Source organism: Falco biarmicus, chromosome 4, assembly GCF_023638135.1.
Source record: "Falco biarmicus isolate bFalBia1 chromosome 4, bFalBia1.pri, whole genome shotgun sequence".
Classification (NCBI taxonomy): Eukaryota; Metazoa; Chordata; class Aves; order Falconiformes; family Falconidae; genus Falco; species Falco biarmicus.
This window is the reverse complement of record NC_079291.1, coordinates 42,583,342-42,605,292: the sequence shown is the minus strand read 5'-3', so window position 1 is coordinate 42,605,292 and position 21,951 is coordinate 42,583,342. Positions and strand designations below refer to the sequence as shown.

The 21,951-nt window shown below is 39.8% G+C and overlaps 1 protein-coding gene and 1 long non-coding RNA gene across 2 annotated transcripts in view; one reads left to right on the top strand and one right to left on the bottom strand.

Moving 5' to 3' along the window:
• The window catches only part of PIP4K2A (phosphatidylinositol-5-phosphate 4-kinase type 2 alpha), a 115,256-nt gene extending 107,529 nt beyond the window's left edge, over positions 1-7,727 (top strand). The window contains exons 8-10 of the mRNA XM_056334280.1: positions 2,290-2,533; positions 3,534-3,637; positions 5,417-7,727. Coding sequence (XP_056190255.1) covers positions 2,290-2,533; positions 3,534-3,637; positions 5,417-5,497 — 429 coding nt within the window. The 3' untranslated portion in view covers positions 5,498-7,727. The remainder of the gene's footprint in view (positions 1-2,289; positions 2,534-3,533; positions 3,638-5,416) is intronic.
• Positions 7,728-11,417: 3,690 nt separating this feature from the next.
• LOC130149264 (uncharacterized) lies at positions 11,418-15,716 on the bottom strand. The gene is made up of 3 exons (XR_008821848.1): positions 14,633-15,716; positions 12,832-12,882; positions 11,418-12,720 (listed from the first exon to the last, which is right to left on the bottom strand). It is a non-coding gene; the product is annotated as an uncharacterized LOC130149264 (long non-coding RNA).
• Between the last annotated feature and the right edge of the window lie 6,235 nt (positions 15,717-21,951).

Genomic DNA, 21,951 nt, shown 5'->3' with positions numbered 1-21,951 from the left:
AATGTATGGTGATGATGATGAAAACAAGTATTTTGTGAAATATCAGTATGTGATTATTTTATATTTTAAATACTGTGCTGGAAAAGTGCTCTACTGATGTCAAAGCTCTAGAGATAAGTTTATTTGGGTTTAAGTTTTGTGCTCTTTTAATATGTACTGTTGTTGCTGACCAATGCTTTTACAGTAAGTAGGTTGCAAACGATATCTTAAATATGTGCAAGACGTGTGGAAGACACTTCATTATCCCAGAAAGTGGATTGTCTGCCATCTTGTACATAATTTACTGGATTGCAAACATAATGGCAGATTCCGTATCATGTCTTGAGAAGCTAATTTTATTGTTTAGAAATTTATACAGAGCATTATTAAATACTCATGTAAACCACTAATGACCTGGCACCTGATTTTAGTAATGACAAGCTGTTCTTTAACCTTGTTTTTCTTTTATTGGTTCTTTTGCCCTCATTAGATAACTGGTAGTATATACTTTCTAGCCAATGTGTGAATGCTAACATTTCACTACAATGAAAAGCAATGTGCAACACAGCATATGATTACCTTATCACACAGGATTTATAGTTAAAACATATTATGGAGTAGTATTCTAAACTATATGGCTTTATAACCAATCTTGTTTGTCATTATGTAAATTGTGTTTCTGTATTTCTCTCATAATCAAGTCTTACGTCCCCTTCCTATGTTCAGACAAGTGTCTATGACTGCTGTTTTGATGTCCTCTTGTCTGTTTTCCTGTCTCCTCATTCCACTGAAAATGTCCTGAGAAAAAGCACATAAGGATATTTTTTCCATTGTAAATCACATGGTGTTTTCCTTGTGTTGATCTCCCAAAGCCTTTTTGCTGTCAGCAGCAGCACACTTTTTTCCCCCCCGAGCCGTTCTCTTCTAATTCGCAGTTCACTTTCTTTCCCAAGAGCCTGTTCTCTTTTGTGCTTTATTGTATGATTATTGGTAGATTTTTCTCCTGTCTGTCAGTATTTATCAAGTATCTGATGACATGGCTGGAGTCCTTCCACTTCATCGCCTTTAGCCAGTCTCATCTGCTTTTCTCATATGTCAGTGTATATCATCTCTTCAAACTTAGATCTCTTCTAGTCTTGTGAAGAGTCTTGCTTTACTGTATTATTAGAAACTAGTTTCTTCTTTCTTAAAACCTCTTCTCAATCTCACAATATTTCTTCTAGCAGTTGAGTTTACAATCATCTTATTATCTCTGATTCCTGTCGTCTTAGAATCAGGATTTTGACAAATGATTTCTCATTTCTTAGTATTTTATACTCATCTCTTTCATCGCTATCACCATTCCAAAGTCTGGCCTAAACCCCTTCTTCTCTGGTCTGCTCTAACTTCCTTTTTATAACCATTTAGAATTTCTAAAAAATGAAACAATACCTATTTTCAGCCTCTTTCTCTGCATACCATAAACAAGGGCTCCACAAGTTCAAAATCACAGTATTGCTTTTAGGCTGCAGCACAGCTCTGCCCTGCCTACCCCTCACCCCCCTGAACTGTTTATCCCCGTTCCCACTTTTGTACTTTCCTTCACCCTCCTGTTAGCTTTCTGCCTTACCCTGTTCCTCTCAACTAAATTAACTTTATCTATACGTAAAGTGTATTCATCTTTCAGTTTTCTAAAAACTGACATCCTCAGTCTTTATCCAAAACTACCCTTTCATTCACATTCACGTTTTACTTGTGTGATTTAAGTTGTGAGCCTGTCACTGTGAAGAGAATATAGCATCATTTCGTGTTGTCATGGTGTAAAACTTCACTACTTTCCGCTGCAATAATATGTTAATACTTTTTCACGATTCTTTATTAAGGTTTAAAAGGGAGTGAGGGGGCAGGTTTAGCACCAGATTATAGCACACCATACGCCTGACAGCACAGAGGCTGGTCTGGACGCTGAGCAGTGACAGGATAGCCATAATTGAAACACAAGATGGTAGTGACAGTCATCGTTTTGCCTAGGCACTGGTCTTTACTACAGGAAAAATTAGTTTTCCTGGAGGAAATTTTTCCCTGAGGATTTTGGGAGAGTGGGCTACAGCTTTTTTATAATACAAGTTGCAAGGGACCTGTGTGCTGTTACTACATCTGAATAAATTCAAGTGTATCTCTGCTAGCTTTATCACTTAATCTTCCCTGTTGCTCTCTCTTCGAAGCGCCTGTTTTTCTCAACTGATGACACCTTTGTGGAACTTCTCTTGTTTCTAAGTGGAGCTTACATTTTTCAGTCACATTGATAAATTGCTTATTATCACTTTCTAGTTCCTTGCTCAGTTAAAACTCATGGACTACAGCTTGCTGGTTGGAATTCATGATGTTGAAAGAGCTGAACAGGAAGAAGTAGAGTGTGAAGAGAATGATGGAGAAGAGGAAGGTGAAAGTGATGGGACCCACCCCATTGGAACCCCTCCAGACAGTCCAGGAAACACGCTGAACAGCTCACTGCCTTTGGCTCCAGGGGAATTTGATCCAGCTATTGATGTTTATGGAATAAAATCCCATGAAAGTAAGTGGTAATAAATATATCTATGTTAAGATGTTTTGATTATTACACAAGATTCCTAAAGTCTTTGCATCCACGTAAAGGCAAAGGTAAACAGCAAAATATAAATTCAGTCTGCAGAAGAGGAAATTAGTTGCTCTTTGGTGCAGCAGAAAGCAGAAGATACTTATAATGCTCAGCACCGTTATGAATATATTTCTTAAATATTGTGACGTGTGGGGATGCAGTCAAATAATTCACCTACTACACAATCAAATCATATCCTGGCTTAGCTATTCAGATACAACAGTTCTCAGTTAATTCATGGATTTTTTTCATCCCTTTCAGGAAATACTGTATCTGTAATTGCTCTTTTCCTGGCAGATAAGATAACACTGTTAAGAAGAGTCTAGAAAGAATGAGGAAAGCAGCATTCCAAGTTATATTTCATGGTTCGGGTTTCTTTTTGAAAATTTGTGCACACATACCCGATTTCTGTGTTCCATCTAAGAAAGTCAACATAAGAAATGTGTAAGAAACCTGAAACTGGGTTTGAAGTCAGTGTATAAAACTAAGTATAACTTGTTACCTGTAGCTGTTGAAGACAGGAAGGTTGTTTTTTTATTTAATAAGAGTTTACATGAATAAATGCATGTTTTTATTCATAAAGAAAAACTGATCTTGTTTGTTGACACAGAAGCATTACCTTTCATATAAAACTTCATAATTTTTCCGCAAAGGAAGATGAAATCCACATTCCTTTCAGTGAGCAATTATTTCTATTTCTGCCTGCTGGTGTTTTGTTTTATGTTCATTTAGGGGGGTTTGCATTATATATGAGCACAGTTAAACTCTCAGTTAAGGACAGCTTGACCCTGTGGTCTTTACAGATCTGTGATTCTGACTGACATTAACGTGTCTTAGCTGCTGACTGAGCCTTATAGAGTGTCCTTTGTTAGAAGGAAGACTCATGATTAAAATGTCTCAAAAGGCTTCCTTACTGCCATGTGTTTGCCACTTGCAGATGCACCTAGGAAGGAAGTATACTTTATGGCCATTATTGACATTCTTACTCATTATGACGCAAAAAAGAAAGCTGCCCATGCTGCAAAAACGGTAAAGCATGGGGTAAGTATCTGGGTTGGGTTTTTTTCCTCTGATTCCATTTATACTTCTGCATTTTTTGTTGTTTAGTGCACTGATACAGCAATGTTCAGGAAATCTAGGGAAAGGGGAAATAGATCAGAATTTTTTCAGTTTTTTTCTAGTTTAATATGTAATACAAAAGTACAGAGCAACTGCTACACATTACGTACTGAGAGCAGAACTCCCTTTTCAGCCGTACGCATAGCTTTCTTAGCCATAAAGAACTCTAGTGAGATGCCTTTTTTAGGACTTTGTCCTAAATTTGTGAGACGCGCCTTATTCTTGCAAACAAAGCTGTTCAACAGCACTGTGAAAGCTGTTGTGAATCTGATTTCAGATGCAGGGCCCTAGTGATGGTTTCATTATTCAGTACAGCCTATTGAAAGTTTGTTCTTCACCGTATAATGTGTCTCACTTTACAAAACTTCTTAAAAAAAAGTACAATTTGCAAAATTAAGCATAAAATGTACATATTAAATATCAGAGACCATTCAGTGAAGGCTTCTGTTTGACTGCCATGAATTTCTTTATTTCAACTGAAATTGCTGCTTAGCAGCAAACACCAAAGAACCATGGTGAAGCAGCCCAGTCTTCCAGAATTATGATTTCTATCTACCATTATCACTCCTATGGTGATTTAAGAATCAAACTTCATAAACTTTTTAAAAGGAGCATAATCATTCATGAGACTAAAATCCCTTCTCTAAAGGCTCAGGGAATTGTGGGGTGGTTTAAGCAAAGGCTCAGGGCTTTTTAGTTTACAGTAGGGTGATGCGGAATGCTCAACAATAAACCCTGCACAGGCCTGTAGAAGGTATTTTTTTGTCTCTGAAACAACGCTCTCATCACTCTCTGCTCCCAGAGCAGCTGAAAGTAGATGCAGGCCAAATGCAGCCATTACCTGGCAACTGTTAATGAACTTCGAATGTAGCAGGCTTTAAAAACTCACACTTCTGACTTAAATAAAGGATAGAAATATGTTGAGGATAACAACTATGATTATTAAAGCTGACTGTGATTAGAACTTACTACAGAACATTATTCGCTGTCTCTGTTCTTAGCCACCTGACACTGAAGTTTGTTCATTAATTACACGTATGCAATTTTCCCCTTTTGTAAACAGGAAAAATATAAATAAAAATGTGTGTGGCTAAGGCTCTGAAAACCTCGAGTAAAAATATGAATGCAATTGTGGGTTCATTGAAATAGCTATTGTACAGCTGTATTCAGTGAGTCCAGATTTAAATGCATATATGTTGAAAAAATGTTACTAATTGTTACCATATATTTCAAACAAGGTTATCTAGCATTCAGATAGCAATGTAAATTAAACAAGCGTTGACGTGCCAGATATGAGTATGATACTTCGGTCTTCTCTGTTTGAAAGTACTGCTGCTCAACAGACGAGAATCTGTTGAATCAGTGAGTAGCATGGTTAAGTATGCAGTAGAAATAATATAGGAGACTGAAGTACAATGGAAGTAAAAAGTAGTGTGGAAAATAAGAGAGAATACATTTCAGGAATGGAAGATGTGTGTCCCTGCAGTTACGGTGGCGAGTACTGAGTATCACTGTACTGGTGTGAAGCCTAAAAAGCCATGAGTAGGATTCTGTTTGAGGGTCATTACAATTTGCGTTCTAGTGTCTGGTTCTGACACTGCACCATGAAACTCATTGAGTAAGTAACACGCTCAGTGCCAAAGCATCAAATAAAATACTGCTTCTTCCTTCTTTCCTCTCCCCTCTCAATTCTCTGTATAGGCTGGTGCAGAAATTTCAACTGTTAATCCTGAACAGTATTCAAAGCGCTTCTTGGACTTTATTACCAACATCTTGACGTAACCTATCATGTTACATAGGACAGACATGAGACCTGGGGACAGCAGCAGTGGCTACAAGTGTAGGGAAAAAAAGGAACTCAGAGAAGCACTCATCTTGCGGAAAGCAACCCCTTTGTTTACATCTGCTGGCAAAGATGACTGAAGTGGGGCGGAGTACTCGCTTTAACAGCTGCCTGATATTCCCAGCGTAGTTCTAGCTATTTCTGACTCTTTTGTGTGTGCAAAAAAAAATAAAATTAAATAAATAGAACAGCTTACTCAGAGTGCACTGTGACAGTAATACTCTGATGCTACCAGCTGAAATGGAATAAGTGAGCAAAGAGATGTGGGCTGGGGGTGGGGAAGAGTAAATGCATGTTAAATCTACAATATTGATATCAAATTGTAAACTGTGGATCAGTTTATTTTTTGAACTAAAAAGATACATGACAGTATTCTTCATGATGATGATGATAATGAAAACCTTACTGCGAATGTTACACTTAAACCCTGCACACTGGCACTCCTTAAAAAAGCAGCTGCAACAGCCCTTGGTGCCGGAAGCTTTTCCTGTTTGGTTCCTAACAGTTCGGTTTTTTCCTTTTTTTCCTCCCTCTCCTGTTTTTGTCTTCTTTTCAGCACATTGCATCAGGAAGTTCAGCCTCTCAGACATCTGAGAGCTGGCATCTCTTATCTCGCAAAGAGCTATAATTCACGCTATCTGTACATTTTTTGCTACAGGAAACTTATGTTAAGGGAAGGCTTTGCTTATTTCACTTTGTTACCTGAGTTTTCCTTTGTTTTATATTCTTGCAATATAGGAACTAATAATGTTACAAGTGGAAAAAAAGCTTACCTGAAGAAGGTGCATAGTTTTGGGCAATAGTAGCTCCATCTTTCACCCATCCTGAAAGATGTGCACACTGATAGAAATTCCATTCCCTTGTAATTTACTGGGAATTTGAAGTTTAAATGCTTATGTCGTACTGTTGAAACAGCAGTATTTTATTATAGATTATCCCTCAAAAAATGAACCCTGAATTTTACTGTTTACATTATTAGGAAAACAGGGATATTTCTGAATTTCAGAGCCGTGTACAATATATGACTTTTGAGTTTACATGTAAAGTTATTTTGCAGTACAAATGAAGTAATGTTTGTCATCTTCCAAGGTGTAATGTGCAGTAGTGTACTAAAGTGAATGTCTCACTCACCTCCGTGATAGACACTTTTACAATAAAATGAGAAAGGGTATTTCAGAGGGGTTTTTCCCAAGGTCGTCTTTTAGCATCAAAATGACCTGTCCTACCATTTACTCAAGTTTGATTGTATAGTACATTGCCTAAAACTGTGCTGATCATGTTTAACTTGTTTAAAATTTTTAAACAACATTGTATTTCTTCTCTTCTTGTATTTTTCCCTGAAAGACTCCATGCTTGAAAGAGACAAATTAACATACGCTTAAAAGTTTATCTACTTATACACTGTGCTAAAGCTGTGCCTTTAAAATTTCTTTATTGAAATTGTTAGATTTTGTAGGCAACGTGAGAGAAGTCAAACCCTCCCCATCATCATTTATCACTCGAATCGGGAGTGCCAGCATGCCTTCTCCATAACTAATGTCAGTGCTGTTAAGCCTGCAACTGTGCATAATGGATGTAGTGGTTTACTTCAGAGGAGCCTATACAATAGCAACCCGTTACACTCTCTTCAGCGGCCAAAGGCAATACTATCCCTGTTGCTGTGTACTAATTTTTTTCTCCTTTCCCCAGCCTTTCCTACAGGTTTTTTTGTTACATTTGACTTAGTGATGTCCGCAGCACTGTAATGTATGTGTATACTTTTGTATTGTATGTATTTAAATAAGTTGGTACTGTGGCTTGGTTTGTTTGGGGTTTTTTTGTCCTCTCCCTATATACCCCAGTTGCCTACATTCTCACCCAAGTTTAATTTTCTGAAGTATGCTGTGGCTTCTTGAACTATAAAGCCATGGGGAGGCCCTGAAGTAAAAACAAGGTACACATACTTGGAGTACATATTTAATTGCAGCCAATGAGTGTACATTTTTAGACAATTTTAGACATTTACAGCAAAGAATTCTTTTTGTCTGTGTAGCAGTTTTGTCACTCATTCTTGTTGATAAACTGTTTATTTGGACAGGGCAAGGAAGACTCATTAATGTCTATGTTAGTGCTTAGATTACACTCCAAACATGAGCAAGGCTTTATAAAATAAAGCACTTTGATGACTCACTAGGTAAATCCTTTGTTCTTGTGTTTCCACTGTGGTTTTGATCGCTTACAGATGAATTTTGGATGTTAAAATGAATGTAATGTGTAGCCTGTGTCGCAAAGGAAAAACTAAGAAGCTTAAAACTTCTGATTAGATTTTACTCTGCTTCTACCATGCTTACTTTATGTGGCTTGAAACATTTAGCCTTTGGGGGTTTGGGCTTAGGCTGTGCTCTGAGAGCAAATACTGAGGTTTGTAATTGATGATTCTATGGACTAAATCCTAATGTTACTACAAAAACAGAAGGATCATCCACAATAGTTAACTGATAGAATGACTGGCAGAACCTTGCTAACGTGTGTAAAATCTTACGCTAAACCAGTTATTTTAAAAGTACTTGGGAATAAGCCCAAATAATTCATGGGGAGGAGGGAGGGCTTTCTGTTCTAGAATTTCAGGGCTTTGAGTGCATAACACAGCCTGTGCCACACATCATGGGCAAATGGCAGAGAAGTGTCTTTTTGTCTTTATTCAGATTAACTTTTAATTCTCTTAATACATTTGTCACTTTTCAGTTCTTTTCAGTTTATTGCACAGATATAGCAAGACAATATTTTCAGCAACATTTTTACCTGTAAAATACATGTGACAGAATTAATGACAGCATAGACATCTGCAACAGGGAAGATGGTTGAGGAGCTATTCTGTTAAAAGTAAGTGAAGTGATAGGGAGGGGAGAGATATTCAGCCTCTTAATTCGTTACCTAATGATGTCTCCAGTGTTAATCTAGGCCTGCACTTCACACAGCTGCTCCAGCTGCTTAAGGCCTAGTATGAACATGGTGCTCAATGAATGCTGCTCAAGTTACATGGATCCTAGCTACAGTGGACAGCAAGCTCCCTGGCTGGTTCTCTGTGCATGCCACTCAAACCATCTACCACGCCTTCTGAACAGGCTGCCAAATTCGTGCACTGCTTTTATACTACAGATGTGCATGGGCGGTTGTTAGGTCATTTCTCAGTGCCACCTCCCTCACAACAGAAAATGAGAGCTTCTATTCTAGAAAAACAGCACAATGCGCCAGATCTAAAAACATACTCCAGTTCTTCTGCTCCAACAAACTATTCAACAGCTGATGTGTTAGTTAAGCTTTCCTCTCTTTTTTGCTAAGACTCCTTTCTGGACATGCTCAGATGTAACTTCTCGGTAGGTACACAACATTTAAGTTTTAAGCCACCCCCGTCCTCTGAAGCGGTGGTTTAGTGGGATTACTCCTGCAGCCCCCCCTACAGCACTGTTCTCTAGCTGACACTGAGTTGTCTTCATACAGCTACGTAGTTAAGATGTGCAAAGCCCTGCTGCTACCTGTGGACATCCTGCTCATCCCAGTCTCAGCACGGGGCCATCCCCAAGCCATCTAGCTGGTGATGTTTCCCTCCTGCCTCTTCTGCATCGATAAGGGTGATTGCCATTTCCCTTTGTGGAGTTTGCTACAGGGCATGCTGTGTTTGATTTGCATTGCTGAGTTCAGCGAGCAGCTGAAGGACCTTGTCTTTAGTGAAAGTGCATATATGACTATGCATAGGAAAAGAGTATCTTTCCTGATACGTGTTCTCTCCCTCTCACCTGAAGAAAACCTAAAGGCAGTGATGATATTCAAGGTAGGATATCCAACCGGCTTATTAATGCAAAGACTGCAGCAAAATAAATGTTTAAATTAAAAATTCTTGGAAACGATGTTTTTCTATGTCAACTGCATAACCTAAATGTATAATCTGAATTTCCAGCTCCCTCCCTTGTGCTTGCTTCTTTTTTTCTGATGTAATACTGGTTAGTAAGTCCCTGCATTGAGTGCAATCACTGCATTCTGGTGGTCTCATACCCCACCTTTATCCAGTGTCTGTTCTATATGTGCTGTCCACTTGGATTCTTTCAAACTCTTACATGTTTAATGGGGAAAAAAATAAAAATAGAGAGCAGTTAACTTCCAGGAGAACTCTTGTTTCGTCTCTTCCTTTCTGTCCTGATTTCTCTATGGCAGGTATTGTTTCTGGAAATTGGTACGTCCTTTATAATGCAATGCAGTAGCAAAGAGCAGAGCCTGCATAGACAGAGCAGTGTGCTGTCTTTAATCTAATCTGGACAATGATGCTGGTTTACTCCTGCTTGAGGCTGACCAGAGATCTACTTTCATGCTACAACAAGGGAATGTGCATGAACAAGGAATTGAGGAAGTGCTTAAGAGCAGCATCTTCAAGTGGCAAAGGCAATTTGTGTGAGATTAAAATCACTAACAATAGCCCTATTAAAACTGTTAGAAAACCGGGCTGGAAAGGACTTGGAGATACAGTTACAGTCTGTTCCAGAGCAGTTCAACTGTAGATAAACACTGGCAAAAATTGGGTTTATCTTTTCCAGGAAGGGTAGTTCCATGACTTCCCTGTGCTATCCTGTCCCATGCCCCGCTAGCTGTATCATTAGATTTTTTCTAATGCTTTACCTGACTCTACATTACTACAATTTAAGCCTGTTAATATTTATTCTATCTACAGTGGACCTGAGAACAATTTATTCTCTTTCTTTTTCAGTTTCTCTTAATGTGATCCTGCCTCTGTGTACTGAACAATGTAAATATTAGCTTTTGCACGTACTAAATTGAATATTCCCTTTCCTTATTTAACAAAATAATCAAAATGGTTTCAGCCAGACAGAACGACCTTTTCCATTTTTTGTAATGCCTAATTTTTAAAAAAACAGCTGTTAAAAAGGTGTTTCTTGATTGTTAGTCACGTTTTATAAATGCACTTAGATTTCTATTCTGAGAACTTCCTAGCCATCCATTTACCATCTAATAAAAAAATTGTAATCATTGCTGTTTGAACAGAATGCAGTTTCAAAATGAGTATGTGGCTACTTTTTAGCTGTAGTTGTTGCTGTAACTGCAATAAAATAGTAAATGCTTTTCTCTTTTCCCAAAGTAAACAATATCATGATCTTAACTTTCCTAATTATGTTCCTTTTTACGGCCTCTAGTCTCCTCTCCATCAGCGATATGACAAAATAATGATTTGGTCGTAAGTATGAAGACACAAAAAACCACTTCTTTGCGAGCTGGCATAAATTCATTCTTGCCTAGTGTTCTGAATATTTGTAGGCATTTTAGTTATCGCCCAATATGCTTAGAGTGAGTTTATAAAGAGCTCCTACTTTGTTCCCACTCAATCTGATTCATATAGTGACTCATTTTTATTTACTGATGTGTATCTTATTGGAATAAATGGCATTTGTGAGAACCTTGTTTTGAAGAGGTTTGGCACTTGCATACAAGCCTGGAAGGTGATTTAACTCATTATGTTTCTCCATTTCTGCTATTTCACCTTGTCTCCGCGTAGGAAGCCCAAGGCCAGAGCATTCTACTTTCTTTTCCATTTTATGTATTTTTAAATGGATGCATAAAAATATTTTGTTAGAAGAACCCCAGTCACTGTAATGCCTACAACGTATTTGGCATACCAAGGCAGATACAAGGGCTAGCTGCAGTTACTGGGCTGACAGCAATTGTAGTTTGCCTTCCACCACCCCAGGGTAACAGGGTCATTCCAGCATTGCCGAGATGCGCCTGCTTATTCCAGCAGCTTGGATTTAAGTGATGCACAAGAATCTTTTCTGCCCAGGTATTTTTGGCCTTGAAGGGCTTTACTCTTAAGTATTTCCACTTAGTTCAATAGCCAGTCTTAGATAGAAGTTTACGTGTACACCAGCTGTACCAAAGACTGTGTAGTTGGGGTGGGAGACTGTTAAAATATCAAATTGTACTGTGCAATTACGACTATCTATAGGGTGCAATGGAAAGAATCTGCTTTTAGTTAAGCATGATAATGAGCATGCTAGCAGTTAATACTGTTCTTCTGCTTCAGTCATAGCAAAGCTCTGTATGGAAGGAAAAATGATAGTGTTTGATCTGATTACATTGTAGAGCGTTCTAAAGCAGAAGTTTTCCAAGTTGCGTTTTGCATGCTGCAAGCTGCATCGTCTCTGCACTGGGCTGCTCTTTCACCCCAGGGTGCAGGAAAGTGGGATGGCAGTGGGTCTGTTGAGTATACATTTGTAACCTTGAAACTGGACCCAGCTGTACAGTGGTACTTTTGGAGGTTCCAGTCTGGAGGGAGAAAAACATGCTTTCTGTACAACCTAGCGTTACTTCAGGAATTGGGGAGTTTGAAATGGCATCTTGGATTTAAGTAATGTCCTTAAAGAATTCTGTATCGCTCCTTGTGGCGCTTCCCACATCAGCCACTAGCCTGACAAAGCTGAAATGCAGCTCCCTGCTTACCTTCTTACTGTTCTGCTCTGAGGCAACCAAAGTGTGTTACAGGGCTGAGAAGGCTTCAGGGGCTGCTGGCAAGCGCTGCTCCCAGAGCATTAGGAAGTGAAAGAAAATAGATGGTCTCCCCACACACCCGCTCCGTTATTTAAATGTTTTCTAAACATCGCCTCATCCATTATGTAGCCTCCTGATCTCTCACACCAGTCTCCTCATCAGACAGACCCCCAACAACCACACTTTAGGAAATGTGCACATGGCTTATTGTTGGCATTTGTACCCCACTGTTCCTGCCCCTTTCATTGACAGGTAGACATGTAACTGTCTTGTTTGCCACCAAATTGCAGGACAGAGTAGATAAACCCACCCAGATTAGTCCTCCAGGTACTTAATTTATAAAGACAGGGAAAAGAAAAGACACAAGGGAAGACTGAGTGGGGATGGACACAGGCACTGCCTGCTTCACCTGAAACCTGGCAACTAGGGACAAATGTGGGGCAGGCAAGAAAACTGCTCCAATGCTGTTACACAGCTGCCTGCCTGCACAAGCCCTGCACAAACAATGGCATCTGAGACATATACACCGCTGAGCAGCATCCCACCACTGTGCTCCAAGTTCTTACCTTGCCAGGAGGACCAGCTGAACACTTGGTTTCCTTGGTAGGGGACTTCATCAAGCAGGACTAATCTGATAAGAGAAGTGATTCATTTACTTCTAGGGAGAAAAAGAAACTTCACACCACAGATTGCAGTAGCAAGGGTTTAGGGTAAGGGGAGGGCAGAAACCAAAACACTTTACCTTTTCTGAAGCAGCAAGGAGGAGACTACTGAGGCCAGCGGAGGAATAAAGCTGAGAATGAGAAACAAAATACAGGGAAGCTATTAAGAACATACTCTACAAAATCCCTGAGCAAGGTGTGTCTGCTGCATGTTCCTGGGTTTGGCATTAACTGCAGCTGCTCTAGGGTCAGGAAGGACAATCCCTTATGGATCTCTCTTAAGGAGCAGAGAAAAATCTCAGACCGTAAAGATTATGATGCAGAAGGAAAGGCATAAAATATAAGGTTGACAGCACCATAAAAGCATTTTATAATAGTCCCCTTCTCACCTGAAATAATGTGCAAGGTGCTATGGTGTAAGATTAGAACTACACCAAAGCAGAGGATGAAGCATAGAGAGCAGAATAATAGCACCTCATTAAAAAAAAAAAGTCTTTAAAAGCAATGCAATAAAAGCTTCAAGGAGATACCCATGCAAAACATAATTAAATTGCTAGGCTCACATCATATAGTAGTATGCTAATACAGAAAAGACTCTTAAGATGGCCACACAGGATATTTTCATCATCAAAATAAGCCGTTTCTGTGACCCAAAGTTGTACTAAGTTGTCTGGCCTAAAACAGGTAATTGTTTGCACAGGTACATTTGGGCAAGGGGGAGGGAGGGTTAACCCATAAGGAAATAAGCTTTTCCGATAAGGCAGATGTGAAAAGACTCTCATTCTCTTAAGGTCCACTATGAAGTGGCCTCTTCCTTCTCAAGAACTCTGTGTTAGGTTGGGACCCCCAGTCCAGCCTTCAGGTTATTAAGCAGCTCTAAGTGACCTCAGAGAAGGTGCATCGGCTGTCTCACCAATCCATTAGATGCAACCACTGCTGCAGTGAAAAAGCAGAGCACAGCTGGTGTCCTAGAAGTCACCCAGTCTGATATGTATATATTGCAGTTACAGGCTCACGCTTTGAACATGTTGCCATTCTGGAAGATTAGAAAACAAATGTTTTAAATATGAAATGCTCTCACAAAATGTCTTTCTGTACTTATGAGCCTCCAGAGAAGAGCTGCTGTCCTGTACACTCCTGTGCTGGTGAGCAGGGCTCATTATCCAGACACCCTCCAAAAGCACAGTGCCCTGCATTACCACTGAGCAACTGTACGTTTATTAGCAGAATTACTAAAACAGCATTTGTTGAATTCCTGTCAAACATGATTTCAAAAAAAGAAGAAAAAAAAGAACTGTTGTTAATAATCAAATTGCATTACACACTAAAAATAAAAAGAAGCTTTTTCAAAAAGGTGAAAAACAAAGCAGGTTGCATGCTAGTAAAGATGAGTATACATCCCAATTTTGAGCAAAAGGGTGGGAAAGATTGTGCAGTGAACCGTAGCCAACCACAGATGCCCAGAAGGTGAAGGCTGAAGACGATCTTCAAACATAGCCAAGCCTTATGCTATTAAGCGCTTTAAAAATCAAAACTACCAGTTTAAATTAATCCATGCTTTATAGGCAGCCAATGTAAAGAATGCAGCTGGGACATAATAGGATCATGGTAACTCAAGTCAGGGAGCAAATGAGTTGTTGCACAGTGCACAAGCTGTGAGCGAAACAGAAACCCTGCTGAAACCCTGCTCAGAGAGAATTGCACTCCCGAGCCTTGTGGGCACCAGGGAAAGCAGCTATAACCCAAATAAAGACTGGGGCTGTGCTCTCAAACAAAACCCCACATGCAGCATCTGAGACCTCTGGGAGGAAGGAGTGGTGGGAAGGAAAGCCACTGTACTTAACCTGTTACGATGTTTCGAAACATGCATTCTCTCATTACCTGGGTCAACTACAGAAGAGTCTGCACAGTTACAGGACTTGCCAGCTCTTAGAAAAGGTAATTTCACAGCCAGGCATATCCAGAGGGCTACATTTCACAGCTGATCCTGAAAAGGGAAGTTGGGAAAGTTCAGATAGTTCAAAGAAACCAGCCAGGGATCACATACCAGCATACTTCTGGCTATTTTCTAGATTTTTTGACCGATGTTTGGGTTTAGGTCTTTCATACGATACAGCTATTGCCATGAAGTCACAGCCAGGAAATTAGATGTTAACAGGCAAACTGTTTCTAACCCTAATCGTTGCTATTTTGCTAAGCAAAGTGATTTTAAACAGACCTCCCCTGTAGCTTGATGCGTTTAAGCAAGCAGCTCACAGTAAGTAAGTAAGCTTTAGCCCCTTCTTGCTTATTCCACAAGTTGAAATGTTACCTTTCCAAACTAACTCACAGCCCAGACTGCACTGCTCTGTTTTTTAATCACTGTAGTAGAAAAGGTCTTACCTACTTCCCTTGCATTCCCCATCCTTACAGTCACAATCAGGTTTGGCTTTAACTATGACTTTCCTATAGCAAAGATTTACAGTGGTAAAAAGTAAGTTGTCTTTCTAAAGTCCACTCTGTCAAGCACAAGCCGTTCCTTCAAACCATTATTCACTTTGGAACACATTCAACACATCAAAAGAAATCCAGAGGCATTTGAAATATCTTCTAACTTACAAATAACTAAGTTAGAAATGAAAACTTGATCCAAAGCTCAGGAAGGGCTCCATCTAAATACAATAGTTATTGAACCAGGTTCTTCAAGCATAACCTTTTCATCACCAGTGACTCACAGATTAGTCCCTGTGAAACTAAAAGGTGTTACTGTTTTAACAGTGCCAGCATAAACTCATATTTCCTGTCTTTCTTAGCATGGATCTGGCTATATCATGGTAAAAGTACTTACGTTGTTAGCCCATATTCCAATATTTATTTATGATGGTTACTGAAGTACATTCTGCTTTGTACCCGCATAAGAATTATGACTGTACCTGTGCTAAAAGCTCTACAGCATAACTGCGGCTCTAAAAGCAGTCAGGGCTGCTCACCAGAAGGTTTACCAAGTATAACTATATTAAGTATAATTAGTTAGCAAGACAGATGTTTGGACAGCCTTTCTCCTGAACAGTATCTTCAGTCCCATTTGTCTAATGCTCCCGCAGTACTTAACAGCCAGCTCAAGCATCTCTTCATCTGTCAAATTCCCACAGACCAGATGAGAGCAGAACAAATCAAGCTCCAGCACACACACACAGTATGTGCCAGCTTTCCTACAGCGTAATGAGTACCGTACAGCTTCTCTATGCAACAGGATCACTCTCTATCCTAACCAAGGGAAGAGAAAGCAAGCTCATACTGTCTGCATTAGACCTTCTCAGCTCCAGAAGAAAGAGGCTTAAATACGTAATTTAAAACACAAGCATGAACACTTCAACTTTGAATTGACTGAAGCAATGTAGTAAAATGATGCACCTCAGCTTGGATTGCTCCAAATCCTTCCATGAGGAGTAACAGACGCAGCAGAAGCTTGGTTTACAGCCAGACACAAAAGTTTTAATGACATGAAAACACAGGAATAATACTTCCTTCATGAATGTATAATATAAACCCCACTTTGCTCAAAGCTTTTCAATACTACTCATTTTTGATTGAGAAATACCACAAGATCAACTCAAAAGAATTTTATTGAGAAAAAAAAAATTGGAGAGCAGACCTCAGCTGTAACAATGTATGTAGCAGTTTGCACCGCTGAAGAACCTATTCCTTTGATAAGAATCTGTAGTGTAGACCTATGGTAGTGCGCTCCTCCTGCATAGTCCAACACAGCAACACATGGAAGGATGTGCCCAGATGTTCTGCTGACTCTGTTCTTCTGTCTTGCTTTTGTAAAGATGAAAAGAGTATCAGCAGACTAATAATTACACTTGCATTTATGAAAATAAGTTGGAACAAGGGTTTCAACAATGCTAAGCGTCAAACTTTTTTAACTCAAGTTGCATCATGGAAATGAATGAAGTACGTGGGAGGTGAGCAGCAGAGAAATGAAGGGTGACAGCTGTTAATGTACTTGGACGACACACACCAATGGATGTTGTTAAAGAGCAGAATGGTGTCAATTCCCATTTTTGCAGCTATGGCACACCCCTTTATTCACAGAACACATGATACACAATTATTCTGCAGAGGTCACGGAAGTCAGCTACCCCTTTTCATCTCATTCAACATCAATTAGAAAAGCATGCTGAAGTTCACTGAGATTGATGTTTTTTACTTTTTATGGCAGTTAAGGGACTAATTCTTGACTCCAGAAGCTCACAGCCTGCTATCAAGTCCTCGGGGCCAGGGTGGGGGCTGCAAACAGAAAGGAATAGGCAGCTGTTCTGGAAATGAAGTGAAAAAATTAGAGATACCTTTGGCGCATGTGTCAAAGAAACATTAAAGCTGGCCCTGGAAGTCACTGTCGTTCTAGAGAGAAACAGCAAGGGAGAAAAAAAAGGTTTGTAGTGGCCTGACTTGATTTGAAGCAGCAATTTCACCACCCACAGCCAGCTGTTCGTAGGGCAGAAGCACCAATTGTGCTGGTCCTGGGACAGCTACCAACTATTGTGCCCAAAATGACCATCCACAGCAACAGTATTAGCTGTCAGTGCGTATTTCCTAACATGGTGACATTCCTTCTGCCTTCTTGCTTTTGTACGGGTTTTAATCTTGTAAGTAGTGCCAATCTTCAGTGCTTTGCTAAAAGTCCATCCTCAAATTCCCTCTTGTCCTCTGCTGGGTAGCTTTCCCTAGCTTGTCTGCTCTTTATGCAATATGTGTATTTCTACATATACAGTAAGATTTTGGAAATGTATAACCCATTGGAGGACTATGTTCAAAACCATAAATACACACGTGCAGAAAAGTTAACATCTTTAGATCTATAAAGTTAACCATTTCTTTTCAAGCTTCCTTTTTCTATCGCTAGGCTTGACTGTAAAACAGAGCCCCTCAATAAAAACACGCCGCATCAGATCCTCCTGTGCCATTTTAGGTTATCACCTCATCAAGAAAGAAATCCTCTTAAAATTAAAAATAGCCTCCAGGTTCAAGACTAGGCAGAAAAATTATTCCCGATGAGGTAAAAAGGAAAAAAATCCATTCTCCAGTTGATTTATTAAAACGGGCAAAGCCCATGTACAATGAGACAACAGCACACTTTGCTTTCATGAGGAAAACCAGTCTGGATTCATGCCCATCACTGCTCTGCCCAGACACTGCCTCTTCAGGAGCTCCATGTTCTCCATTCCATCACTGTCTCATACACAGCTTATGGGAAGATAATGCAAAGCCCCAGTGAAAAAAAAACCCTTTCCCCACCCCCCTGACCTTATACAGCCCTCTGATCTCTCTACAGGAGTTTAGTACCCAGTGATTTCCACTTTAAGGAACAGCAAACCTAAGGCAAGCCTGAAGTCTCCCCAGTTGGCACTGACCTGCTCTGCAACAATCCAGACTGAGCTGCCCTAGCCCAGGTCTCCCCAGACATGTCCCCTTTTCCAGCTACTGGGCATTTGGAAATGGAATGCATTTCTGAAGTTCTTGTCCAGGTCAACTGCAACAGGACAAAGGGCAACTGCTTTAAACTAAAAGGGTACTTCAGGTTAGACATAAGGAAGAAATTCATTGCTGTGAACATGGTGAGACACTGTAACAAGTTGCCCAGAGAAGCTGTGGATGCCCCACATGTGGATGGGGCTTTGAGCAACCTCGTCTAGTGCAAGGTGTCCCTGCCCATGGCAGGGTGGGGGTTGGACTAGATGGTCTTCAAAGGTCCCTTCCAACCCAAACCAACCTGTGATTCTAACCCTACATTCACACACTGTAAGTCAGACAATGCCTGGTAGCTTCAGATTTGCCATTAATAGACTGCATGGCTGATTCACACATTCACAGTAAGCCCAAAACACTCCCCGAGTGCCAAATTTATTGCACATTTACAGTAAATCAAACACTTCCCAGAAGCTTCAGGCTCGTTGCACATGCTATGCACAGTAAAAACACAGCAATTTCTGTCTGGGAAATCCCCTGCACACAACAAATGGCATGGTAGCCTTCACGCAGCGGCTAAAATGAAACACGTTATGAAAGCTGCGGTGCTGACGGTGTTGGGCCTGGGAGACACCAGGCGACTAACCTGTATTCTCAAATGTAATAAGAAGCAAACGCAGGAATAATACCTCCCTCCACTTCTCTAGATGGTGTGCAGGAAGATGCACTAAAAATGAAATCACTCTCACTGGCGGCTGCAGCTTGACTTCAAGCAGCAAGCCTTGAGTTAGAGCCCACCAACCTGAATCATGCTCCTGTTGGTATTTCTAGCTGCCTTCCTAGGGGAAAGGATTCTCACTGGCTAACGTAAAACTATTGACATTACATACAGTTGTTTAATTACAGCTGTTTCTTCCACTTGCTTATCAGGAATTATATTCTACCATTATAAATATTTATCTAAGGACATTCATATTAATATAATCGTTCATTCTGTTACCGTAATGTATTCCATTGTAACTAGTGGAAACGGCACATCAGGAGACAACTGAGGTTTTGATCAGATCTGTGATTATCCGCTGTGCTGGTTTGGGCTGGGATAGAGTTAATTTTCTTCATAGTAGCTGGTACGGGGCTGTGCTTTGGATCTGTGCTGAGAGCAGCGCTGATAACGCGGGGCTGTTCTCGTTCCTGCCGAGCAGGGCTTGCGCAGCCCCAAGGGCTTTTCTGCCTCTCACCCCCCACCAGCGAGCGGGCTGGGGGGGCACAGGGGGCTGGGAGGGGGCACAGCCGGGACAGCTGACCCCAGCTGACCGGAGGGACATTCCGTACCCCATGGCATCATGCTCAGCACGTAAAGCTGGGGGAAGGAGAAGGAAGGTGGGACATGCGGCACTATGGCATTTGTTTGCCCAAGTAACTGTTACACATGATGGAGCCCGGCTTTTCTGGAGAAGGCTGAACCCCTGCCTGTCCATGGGAAATGGTGAACAAATTCCTTGTTTTGCTTTGCTTGCGCAGCTTTCACTTTACCTATTAAACTGTCTTTATCTCAACCTATGAGTTTTCTCATTTTTACTCTTCTGATGCTCTCCCCCGTCCCACCAGGGGGGAGTGAGCGAGCGGCTGCACGGGGCTTAGCTGCTGGCCAGGGTTGAACCACGACATCTGCACAAGTTCACCATACAAGATTAACTTTCTTCAATTAATAAAACTAACTCTCAGCTTTCTTTTCCACTTCTGCAGTTACACAAAATCTATTTCATGTATATATCTCCACTCTTAAGACTGTCGTGATAAATGAGGCATATTAGTGAAGCAGCTTATTATTTCAGTTTAAAATAAATATACATAATTAAAGCAAAGTTTCTTTGCACAACAGAGACTGAAATTCCTAACATCTGGAAAATGTAAAAACTCAATCATTAGGCTACGAAGTCTCAGCAATCTCTAAAAATTATATAGATATTCAATACTGTGCCACATTTCTAAAACTTCAGTGCAGTAATCTATGAAACATGCTTTTCCCCCACCTTCTATATAAAGCAGTTTATTTCAGGTTATATATGCACTGATCATATCTAAATTATTTTCAGAAGGGTATGTTTCAACATATCATGTACAACAGCAACTAGATTTTGAAGCCGTCTGGCAGTTACATTTCTTAAAGCCTTAGTTTTGTGAAAATGGATCAAAAGTGGTTTAAAAGCTGAACTATGATCTAGGATTATACTGCTTGTTCTGTAAGGAAATAATTTGCAATATACATCATCTAAAGAAATACCTTTTGGACTATCACGGTGTTTCATTTTTTTCTCAAAATTTCTGTTATTGGGGAAAAATAGAATACAGAGACAAAAATATTTTCATTGACTCCCACAAGTCTTTTATTAGACTCAAGAGGCAAAGAAAACACATAACACCTGGAAGTCTGATGGTAAGAGGAAACTGGAATTATTTTTATCTATTTCCCCTCTACACCTCCACTACATTTCTTCAGCCCCTCATTAAGTCATATGTCAACTTGGGAAGATATTCTTTTCCTCCAAACTCCCTCTGACAATGCATTAATTCTCCAGCTCATTTCTGCCACATAGCAGTTTTCTCTCACGTTTAACCTTCTTAGAGAAGGATTTCACCTTTTTGCCCAAAGTAATATGTTCACACACACACACACCCTTTGTTTTTTAATTCATCATTAAAATGGTATTCTGTGCTTCAACCAGGTTAATCTCAAGTGTGCACCACAGACATTACCTCATCTGTGCAGCATATGCAGTTCAGAACTTGCAATCTCCTTTATGTGACAATCTCTTCAAGATTGCAAATTATCATTTCCCTATCAGAAACATGAAAGCATTTTTCACATTATGAAGAGAACGATGGCACATAAAGGAATCATCAGGACCTGCATTATCTTTAAAAGACAATGAATGTGGGGTAAAAAAAACCCACATGGTTCTTGTTCACATGGATTCAACAATGGTGTCATTTGGTTTTGTAAAGAAATCAAGATATTTTTTTTGTATGCTTGCAGTTTCTTTTTTCTTCTGTAAAAAGGCTGCAAACTTGTCTCTGTGCCCTAGCTAATAGATATTCCATTATACCTGAAGGGATAACAATTTTTAAAAATCATGCAACCTATGCACACAGCAGTTGTTCGAACTTAGCTGCTTGGTTCAATGCTAGAACAGTCAAGCCTGCATTGAAGAAATATTTTTAGTGCTTCATGTTTTGGCACAAATTATTTATGACCCAGGATAGCTGGAAAATTATTTCCATAAGCAGTTTGCTTTTCTTCTTTCTTTTCATCATTTTTCCTCTAAATGCTGAAGCTCTGCATAACGCATATGTACACTCCTTTATGTGTTCTGCTAGTGATACTTTGTTCGCTTTTGTTACTGTATGTAATTCCTGGCTACCTAAAGCACAAGTATTTAGCATTGCTAATTTTTAAGCATTTAATGCTCAATCCTGTCCATGTTGGTAAAACTACTGGATTTCCAAAAAGAACAGAACAAATCACTCAAAAATGAGCATTGCCTAGCTTGCCTAAGCCTGAAGCTATTATACCCTCCTATATATTATATTATATTATATTATTTAAAGCAAGCTTCATAAAGGGTACATTTTCTTTTCTATCTTTGAGAAATAAAAAACCCCGGTAAAATCGCAACACTCATGCATGTTTCTATTATCTAGAAAACAACCACATACTAAAAAACATCTCCAAACCCACATACATAATA